Source organism: Erithacus rubecula (genome assembly GCF_903797595.1).
Source record: "Erithacus rubecula genome assembly, chromosome: 6".
Taxonomy (NCBI): domain Eukaryota; kingdom Metazoa; phylum Chordata; class Aves; order Passeriformes; family Muscicapidae; genus Erithacus; species Erithacus rubecula.
The window spans coordinates 52,912,237-52,922,181 of NC_136688.1; the positions used below are offsets into that span (position 1 = coordinate 52,912,237).

At 44.5% G+C, this 9,945-nt stretch overlaps 1 protein-coding gene across 4 annotated transcripts; it reads right to left on the reverse strand.

The window, feature by feature from the left end:
- Window positions 1-398: 398 nt before the first annotated feature.
- CDCA4 (cell division cycle associated 4) lies at window positions 399-8,310 on the reverse strand. 4 transcript variants are annotated; one of them, XM_079309592.1, is made up of 5 exons: window positions 7,346-8,057; window positions 5,411-5,469; window positions 4,592-4,672; window positions 2,576-2,848; window positions 399-2,379 (listed from the first exon to the last, which is right to left on the reverse strand). In XM_079309592.1, exons 4-5 carry the CDS (start codon window positions 2,576-2,578, stop codon window positions 1,624-1,626), a joined length of 759 nt encoding a protein of 252 aa, XP_079165718.1. In that variant the 5' UTR covers window positions 2,579-2,848; window positions 4,592-4,672; window positions 5,411-5,469; window positions 7,346-8,057; the 3' UTR covers window positions 399-1,623. The 4 variants fall into 4 exon arrangements, with proteins under 4 accessions (XP_079165718.1, XP_079165716.1, XP_079165717.1 ...); XM_079309590.1 differs by lacking the exons at window positions 2,576-2,848; window positions 5,411-5,469; window positions 7,346-8,057 and adding an exon at window positions 8,154-8,310; XM_079309591.1 differs by lacking the exons at window positions 2,576-2,848; window positions 5,411-5,469.
- Between the last annotated feature and the right edge of the window lie 1,635 nt (window positions 8,311-9,945).

Genomic DNA, 9,945 nt, shown 5'->3' on the forward strand with positions numbered 1-9,945 from the left:
CCCCACCTCCAATCCCCTTTCCAGGTTTGAGAATCTGCACTGGGGGCAAGGTCCCTCATGGGAAAGCAGAGCCTGTCACACACAGCAAGGTTCTCTTTGTGTTCAGCTTGCTTGGCTCAGATCTACAGAAAACAACCACATTACTGACAGATGTCTTCCCCTGGCACAGCCATGGCCAACACAGTCGAGAGACCAATCCATATTTTCTCTCTTCCCTGCTCCCTGCTAACTTGGGGCATTTCCCCAGTAGCAGCTTCTGATGGTAAACATTTGTTATTTTATAAAATCATAGGCTATACTCAAATTATCCCTACCCCCAAAAAAAGTTTCCTTGGAAGAAGCTTTGTTATACACACTCCAAACCAAATGTGCTGGAAGAAAAAGACCACCATGCCATGTTGTATTACATTTTTTGTTATTAAAAAAAGCCAAGAGGAAACCCTTGGTAAGAGTGGAGCATATTAATTATGACAAGACATCATGACACACCAACCAGTGAGACTTAAAGGCCGCTAATAACACTTTTTGTAGTAATTAGTGCAAGATAGTTATCCCATATAAACAAATATTTGATGGCAGACTTCAATGATAAACAATTCACTTGATGACATTTACATATAAATACACATAAATAAAAACCTACATCATTTAGGTTTGTAGTTAACAAAAAGTATGGTCTGAAATGAATTAAATGTAATTGTGTCTAACTAGATTGAAGTTCTTCCTATAATGATGCTCAAGTATGTGGGGTATGAAAAGCATAAATGTACAATCCTCAATTTAGTAAAGTACTACTCTATAAAACAGAATCATGAAAACAGCTCTTACATTTTAATGCAAAGTATAAAATTGTATATTTACATTTACATACACTTTACTGAACTACATTGGGTAGCTCATGGTAAAAAAAACATCCCTTTTTGAAAATCTTGCAAAAAATACGTCAACTGCAGATATGATCAAAAGTTACTAAGTTAGCAGCTGACATAACATCTGTAGTAAAAAATATATTTTAGCAAAATACCTGGAAAAATCTAAACACCAATAAACACTTTAAAACTATTTTTGAAGTAAAAATTGTAGCAAAACCCAGAAGAAGCTAGCAAGGATAACAAGAACTATTGCATACTGCTCTTTGAGAGCCATGTAGCGACTTAAAACAGAAGCAGCAGGTATGGTAGGAGTTTTGTGGTGTAACAAAGTGGAAACTGGAGGAAAATAGGAAACCAGTTATCCAACCTCTCTCTGTTTATTACCATTTTTATGGGAGAAATGTAAGAAAATAGAGAATCCCTCTCCCTGAGGATATCCTCCATCAAAGGCTAAAACAAATTGGTAAAAGGAACCCAATTCAAGAGCCTTGGACCCCCATTGTAAAACCATTTACTGTATTTACTTACAGTTCAGTGGATGATAAATCAGATTATTACACTACAAGTTGCAGGTTAACTTTAGGAGTTAACACTATTTTGCAATATGAAGTGCTTCTTAATACATGTATCTATATAATATATAGATATTTGTAAAATACTCGTGCAGATTTGATAGAACAAACTGTGGATATTGCTTTCTCAAGTTCTTTTTCTTCCCATTAACAGATCTTTACCTCCTACACAAAGAGGTTCAGGATTCAACAAGGATTTCTACAATATGATCAAGGTCATTAAGATCAGATTTGCAATTAGAGTTAGAAGCTGTATTTGATGGAGAAGAAAATGTTTCAAGACTATCACAGTGTCCCATTTTTGTGTTGCTCATCATGCCAGTTAACATAGTATCAAGATCATAATAAGAATTGTCAACTTCTGAAAACAGATCTTCCACAGAATTAGGACTTTTATTCTCCAGTGTCTCAAATATTTGATCTAAAGATTTTTGAAAGTTTCCTTTATTTTCTTGTGGATTCTCCATTTCCCACACATTGCTCTGCAGGTTTCTTGGTGCTTGCACTGAAGGGGCTGTTGACATAGTTTCTGAACTATCCTGTGCCTGGTCACTCTCAAAGTCTTTATTGAAAGTACCATAGGCTGGAACATGCTTTCCCTCAGCTTGATCCCTAGATGAACGACAGAGGATATCTGTTGAAACAAGACGATCCAGGGATGCCTGCCCTGTACTCTGTGTATTTATCATCTGCCAAGTCCCATCTTGAGTCATTTCCTCTTGGATCTGCCGTACCGTGTTGGCTATAAGTACTGAACGACACAGGTTGGGTTCCACCAGCATGTGGCACAGCTGAAGTTTAACCAAGGACATATCTAAAAGTGACTGCCGTTGGAGATTATAGGAAGGAATAGCCTTAATACCAGCCAGGGTCCCTTCAATATCTTCTTCACCATCAAAACATTTCCTCTTTAATCCTCGCACAAACATTGTGTCCTGTTAAAAAAACCAAATAAATAATAATAATAAAAAATCATGTACAACTTAAACAGCTCAAGAGGGAGGAGAAAAAAAAAAAGGTACTAAAAAAGAGAACAGCGAACGTTAGTCTTTTATTATATATCTTCTATATCTTATTAAAGATATATTATTATATATCTTATTAAAGATAGAAACATCAGAATTGTCATACCATGTTCTAGAATGGCCAGTGTGGTACAACAGGGGTCAGGAAGATGTGTGCCGGGTGCCAAGGGTGACATTCGGGAAGCAGGGGTGAGCAGGTCCACAAGGCATCGGAGAGAGGCAGGGGCTCCCAGCTCCCGGCTCCCATTAAGCTCCACCCCTGCTGGCAGTCAGGAGCCGCTGCCTCGCACAGCAGCAAACATCTCACCGGCTGTATTTCACCTACTGCAGAGGCAGTTTCTCCTCGCTCCTCACGAGTTTCTACTGACATGCTTAACCTCTAATTTTGGAAATAAAAATACAACCTGGCACACCATCTTTAAAAGACTTGACCCCTCCAGAACATTAACATGCCTAACAGAGTAACATGAAAAAAACCACAAACAAACATGGGCAGCATGTGTGAAAAGATTAGCTTATTTTGGCTACAAAGAGAGTAATATCTAGATTTATTCCATGTAACTTGAGTCATTCAGCAGAGGTGCCCAAAGCAGTCCTTCCGGTTCCCTTCCTTGAGTGAGGAAGTGAACTGTGTAATTCCAGTAAGAACTGGGTGAGTCCAGTAAGGACAGTCACAGTCATCCCCTGTATGGGCTTCTGTACTCCTTTCCCAGCTGACTGTAAGACAGCAAGAATCCTGTATTCATAGCTTAGCTTCACCAGCTAAAGATACACAGGGCGCATGCAGGCTTTTAGTATCCACACCTAAAATCAAATCACTTGCTGAATTCCCCAAGGGGTGCCTCTCAAGTACCTGCCTCAGCTCCTTTGCTGAACTGCATTAATTTTGACAACAGTGGTCTGTGGGAATACAAGTAAATTTTTTTAAAATGTAGTATGTATCAGTTCTTTTAGTCTTCCAAAAATTTGGCTGCAAATGAAAGCTGGTACCTGATGTTTTATGCTTCTTCCTTATTTTCCTTCTAAGTCTTCTGTCCTTAGAATTTCTGTTTGCCCATCGTTTGGGGACTTTTTTTCAAGTAGTGACCCAAACAAAACTGTTTTTCAACTAAAAGCTGATAAAACCAAAATACTATTGCAGTGTCTTTCTATACAATTTCCCATTTTCCTTGATAAGCCCTAAACTCTACCTTGCTTTTCTGGTTGCTACGGTACATTCCACATATTTTCAAGGAATTCTCTCTCAGCTTTTTCAGAGACACTAAAAATCCACCAAAGGGCAACAACACTGTTCCTTTCAAAATATACTACATGCTTATCTACTGTAAAAACCTGGGGATAGCACAGCAGCTAGATAAACACTTGCTCTGACTCTGTACAACACTTGTTACATTGCTGTATATATCCATGAAATAACCTTTGTTGGGATTTGCCAACTCTTAAAAGATTTATTTCCACTGAAGGTACAAAACTCTTTAGAAATCACAATCTGCAGAGACTACAATATAGAACCAACTTAGGTATGTAGTAATTTTTCAAAACTTCTTAAAAACTATCCTATTTGCATTACTCCTATTAAATACAACACATCTTGTTGCCTGATAGATCCTTTTCCAGATTTTTAGACATTCCTGTAAACTTCCTATCAAACGATATCCTACTTAATTTCTGAACACACCCTCTCCTCCCATGTGAAACAACCTCTAGAAACATCATTTGGTACTGTGTACAAATCATGTATGATTGATTTGTCAAACATTAAACACTGTGAAGAGTTTGAAGCTTCTTTTATTTCAAGAGTAATTAAAACTCCAATTGAATGTTAACCTTGTTTTCATACATCTCTAATTTGGCATTTATATGCCTTCTAAGGCAGACCAACAGAACACAGGAGAAAACTTGAAAACCTCAATACATCACACACACTTGGGCACCTAGAAGCAGAGGAAAAACATTTATTGATGCTTAAAGGAAAACCTTTCACAGCATTCACTGGATTTTTTCCTAAAACTTGCTTTCACTTGGTACCTTACATTGTAAAGCCAGTTCTTTGTCATCCTGTTCTTGTGACTGCACAGAGTACCAGGTTATGGTTTCACTTAAAAAGCAAAAAGTGACATACCAGGAATTGTGTTGGATGCAGTCCTTCCTCTTCTCCCATGCTACTGAGCAAGAGTCCATACAGTAAAAGTGACAGCACCACCTGCCAAGCACAGGGAAACAATGTCAGGCAGGGACAGGAGATGTAGAACAAAACAGTTTTGCTTCTGTATCTTTATCCTATATGATGTGAGCATCATTCCCACAAACATGAATAGTACTATTAAACCCAATGCACAATTAGAGCACAGATGTGATTTGGCCAACAATACTCCCAAAATCTACAGCAGGAGGAAAATGCCAGTTTAATTCCAAGTCTTAGGCTACTGCCCTGACCTTTGGACCAGCCTCTCCCTTATGCCTACACTGTTGCCATTTAAAGAGCAAACAAATGTTTCTCATATGAGCATTAAAGATTAAGCATGCATAAACAAAAGTTAATGAAAGCAAGTCTTCCTTACACTTATTACAAAACTATAGTTTTCACCTTTGTTGTACAAGCCCATGTATATCTCTGTACCATCTAGAGAAAATGAGGTGGCACAAACACAAGACTGTAACATAGCAAAACATGAGAGTATTTTCCTTTACCAACATAGAAACTTTATGACTAAGATTTACTTTGCAAGATGACAATAACGAAAGTAATGACAGTAATTAAACTGCTTTAACTGTAAAGGCTGAGTTTTAAAAATCCATTTAAAGCATAATAAGATTTGATATCTCAAATACAACTTCTATCACCTGCAACAATTCCCTTAACTACTGAAACTAAAAAGAATGCTGTTCTAACAGGCTACAAAAGCTTTTATAATAAACTATGGAAACAATTCAACAATACTTTTCTAGACATGTCTGTGCAGTACAAGACGGTTCTGTGTCTGCAACTGAGGTGCATACCTAGAAAAGAAACAAATAAAGAGGGTGCACATGGACATCTGTTCTTATTTTCTGTTTTGTGTAGTAATAAACAATTTTTCAAGATTTCTTGCTCTCAAATATAGGGGGGAAGAAGAGGGCTGACAAAGGACTTGGGGGTGGGAATGCAGAAAACATGTTTTTCCTCAAGAAGCTGCACACTTGTTAAAATACCACAATGGGAAAAAAACTCACCTTTAACATTCTCAAGCCAAAATCTTTTGACTTGGTCCCAGATATTCTAACTAAATGATGTTATGTCATGGAAACTGTATTTCAACCAACTGATAGTCTCATTTTCTTTTATGGATTGAGCTCACAGCAGCTTTGGAAACAATGTCTTAAGGCATCTGAGCTACAACTTCAGCCAGACACCATATCAAGTCAATGAACTATTTCTTATTTCTGGCAAATGCTTTATGACACTATAAAAGTTCAGAAGTTTCTGCTCTCCAGGTACATTTTCAAAACATTTTATAAATGAAAAGCGATCTCTTTGAGAGCCTGTGTCTGGTAACTATTTGAATCCCAAAATTCCTACTTTATTGGAGGATAGGTGACAATAGCATAAACCTAATTTGAAAAAACACAACCATGCAAAACACAACAAGCACGCCCCCCCACCAATAACTACAGGTAAAGAAGATGCAATCATGAGAAAAACAAACTGAAATATTTCCTATTTGGTATATCTGAACATTTTAGAGGGAGAGGCTGTGGCTGTTTGCCTCCCAAAATAGTGGCTAATCCAGGAGGGGATCATTGCTGCTGGTAAAAGAGCCATTATCACATCCACAAACTAAAAGACAGGGGATGATGGCAAACCAGTCCAGTCTGTAATCTATTTACATACTACAGAAGGAAGGTTTTCCCATGCAATGTAATAATGTGTAAAACCTGCTGCATGTGATTTCAGGTTCTTCCCTAGGGCAATAACCAAACCACATGGACTTCTGGTAGTATGAATTTGAAGAATATGTCCATCACAGCAGTAATTTCTTTGGGTTCTATAAATTGGTATAGATGTGTATTTCAGCAACCAAGTTCTCAGTAAAGGCATATTAATTTCATAGCTATTATCAGATGCAATTAAAACCTTGCACACAAATGACCTCCTGCAGACTTCTCTGCATTATCTTCAATAAGCACTCATCTCAAGAGAATGCTAAATTTGAAACTTAATTAAAATCTAAGTACCTTTTCCTATTGATTTATGTATTAACATACTCAAAAAGGCATTAGCCATTGTGTAAAACCTTTTGGTACGTCAGAGTGCTGCTGCTTCAGAGTCAAGGTGTTCCAAATCCCCTGATAATTTCAAGCAGAACCTTTCTGTGTCCAAGAGGCAGCATCTGGACAACCTACATCCTCTCCTTTCTTTCTCTACTACTCCAGTGTCATGAGCCCAAACTTTGTGTGTTCAAATAAACTGCTGTTTGAAACAGCTATACAAAAAAAAAAAATGTTGTCAAGGAGACAATAGCTGGGTGCAGCATAGTGCACTAGGAAAAAGGAGTTTTGTGGGGGATTTTTTTTCTTTTTTTGTTTGTTTGTTTTTGTTATTTTTAATAATAGTAATAGTAGTAATGTATCATGTAATTCATTACAAGTTTTGCTTTTAGTATCAACAAATTCCCAGTCTGCTTTAAAAATGAGGTGCTTGAAATTTGATACAATTATTATTAGAGCATCAACTTCAGAACTCCAGGTTCTGACTCAATTCAGACTGATATGGTGATATGCTGCCAAAGATACAGTTAGGTACTTAAGGGAAAAAGCTGCTTCCCATTAGTCGAGGTAACAGAAGACAGGTAATTTCAGCAATGCTTATCTTTATGAGAAAGCAGACAAGACCTACCTAGGCCAGTGCTGGAGGTTCATGAAGCAGAGTGCTGCTTTTTGTACAGCCGTAAGCACAGTGGTGATGGTTAGCACGGAAAGGCAAAAAGGGGCTGTACCTCCCCTCTAGCACTAATCCTCTCCACTCCAACACTGGCTTTTCTAAGAACCGTGGGAAGAAACCAAAGCTCTGTGTAATAGTGGAGAAAAAGACGGAAAAAGAGCTACTTCTCCTCTTTTAGACACGCACATGTGCCCGTATGGTGTGGAGGTATAAGGTGGGATGCAGACACAGCAGCGGGCTGATAAGGCCAGAAACATCGCTATTCGGCCTGGAACAAAGGCCCCGATAAAGCACTGGGGTCTGCCCACCCCCGGGGCGTAGGGGCTGGCAGCAGCTCTCCGGCACTCGGGAAATTTGGGAAGCGGTTCCAGCAGCCGGGGAAGGGCAGGCTGGGCAGCTGGGCCAGGAGCTGGTGTTAACGCAGGTGGGGGCCGGGAGCGCAGAGCGGGGGGAGCCCGCAGGAGAGGGGGGAGAGGCGGGACAGGGGCGGGGAGCGAGGGGGAGCTCCCCGGTGGTGGGAGGGCAGCGGAGTGCCCGGGGGAGGCGCGGACCATGAGGGAGAGCGGCTGCGGAAAGGAGCGAGCGGAGAAGTGCTAACCGGGCCCTCTGTCCCGCCCGGCCCGGCCCTCTCAGCAGTGCCGGCGGTTACTCACCGCCCGCGCTCCCGCCGCCATTTTGAATGGACCCCGTCCCCTCCAAGGGTTCCGCCGGCACCGGCTTCCAGCGGATCCGACCCAGCCCAGCCCGACTCACCCGTACTCACCGCCCTGCCGCTGCTGTCGCCGGCACACGCCCGTACAGGAACCCCCGCTCTGCTCCCGCCTCACCGCCCGCTCCGCGCCTGAGGGACGGGCGGGGCCAACCGGCCCCGCCTCCCCCCGCCCGCCATCTTATTGTCAAACCCCACAAAGGGACCCGCGGCCGCTGGGGGCGGGTCTTCCCCGGAGACCGCGCCCACCAGGGAGCGGCGGCGGCTGCTATTGGCTGCGGCTAGGCCCCGCCGGCGCCACTCGCCGCTGCGATTGGCTACAACACCCATCTGTCCCGCCCATGGGCCCCGCCCCTGAGGGCTGTGGGGTTGCCATGGCAGCCGGACCCTTCCCCTCGGCCGTGAAAGGCTGAGGGAGGCGGGGGCGGGGGCGAGGCGGGGCCGCCCCGATTTCAAATCGCAGCCAAGGCCCCGCGGCGCGTCTGGGCTCCGGGCCACGGGCTCCGGCGGGAACAGGTTCAGACCTGGCCGCGCTGCAGCCCGCGGGGAGCCGTGGCGGGGGAGGGGAGAGAGAGCCTTGGCCGCCCCGGCCCGGGCGCTCCCCGCTGTCAGGCGCCACTTCCCTCAGGGCCGGGGAGCTCCGGAGCTGCGCCCCGCGGGGTGACAGGCGGCCCCAGCACTCCATTAGCAAGGCCTGTGGCATTTCCTGTTCGGGCCCGGCCGCCCAGCCCCGGCTCTGGCAGTCAGAGCCAGCAGCCCGCGTGCTGGGGGCGGGGGTGATGTCTCACAGCCCGCAGGGAGCCGCTGTCTGAACACGAGTCAGAGCTGAGTGCCCAGGTGGGTGAGAAGGCCGGTGGCATCCTGGCCTCTGTCAGGAGTAGAGTGACCAGCAGGACCAGCACAGTGATCATCCCCCTGTACTGGGCACTGGTGAGGCCATACCTTGAGTGCTGTGTTCAATTAGGAAGAATATTGAGGTGCTGGAGTGTGCCCAGAGAAGAGCACAGAGCTGGGGAAGGGTCTGGAGTTCAAGTTTTATGAAAAACAGCTGAGGCAGATTATGGTTTTTTAGCCTGAAGAGGAGGTTCAAGGGGGGAGCTTATGAGTCTCTACAACTCCCTGACAGGAGGGTGCATCTTGGTGGGGGTCCTGCTCTGGTCCCACGGAACAGGGCAAGAGAGAACATAGCCTGAAGCTGTGCTGTAGTGAGTTTAGGCTGGGCATTACAATCCCCTCACAGAAAAGGTGATTAGGCACAGCAATGGGCTGCCCACGGTCCCTGGAGATGCTGAAGGAAGACTGGACGTGGCACTTAGTGCCCTGGTCTAGTTGACAAGGTCCTGTTCGGTGACAGGTTGGACTCGATGATTTCAGGAGCCTTTTTCAACCTCACTGATTCTGTCCTAAAGCTGCCGCCGCCATGCTGAGCAAAACCCCCTCCCCAAACCTCGCTCGCCGCTGTGACCCTAGCCCGATGTGGCTGCACATCTGCAAACACTTATTCCGTCCCAGCGCCTCTCGGTCGCTCTCCCGGCCGAGCAGCTACGTGCCGGCTGCTCCGGAGCCGCCCGGGGGAAGGAGGGGCGGCTGGCCCGGGCTGCGGGAGCCGCAGAGGCGGCAGCTGCTGCCTCCCGCCCCCGGGGCGCGGCGGGACCGGGAGGGCAAGGAAATGCAGAAAGGGTGGGATAGGCAGCAGGAGCTGGAGGATCGGCCAAGCTTGCCGCTGAGGCTCTGTAGGTAAGGCTGAGAAACAGCAGAGCTGTAGCGTCATACAGTAAAGCAGGACAAAATACATTTCTATAGCGAAACAAGATCTGCTTTTGGGACAAGACAATTCACTCAGTCA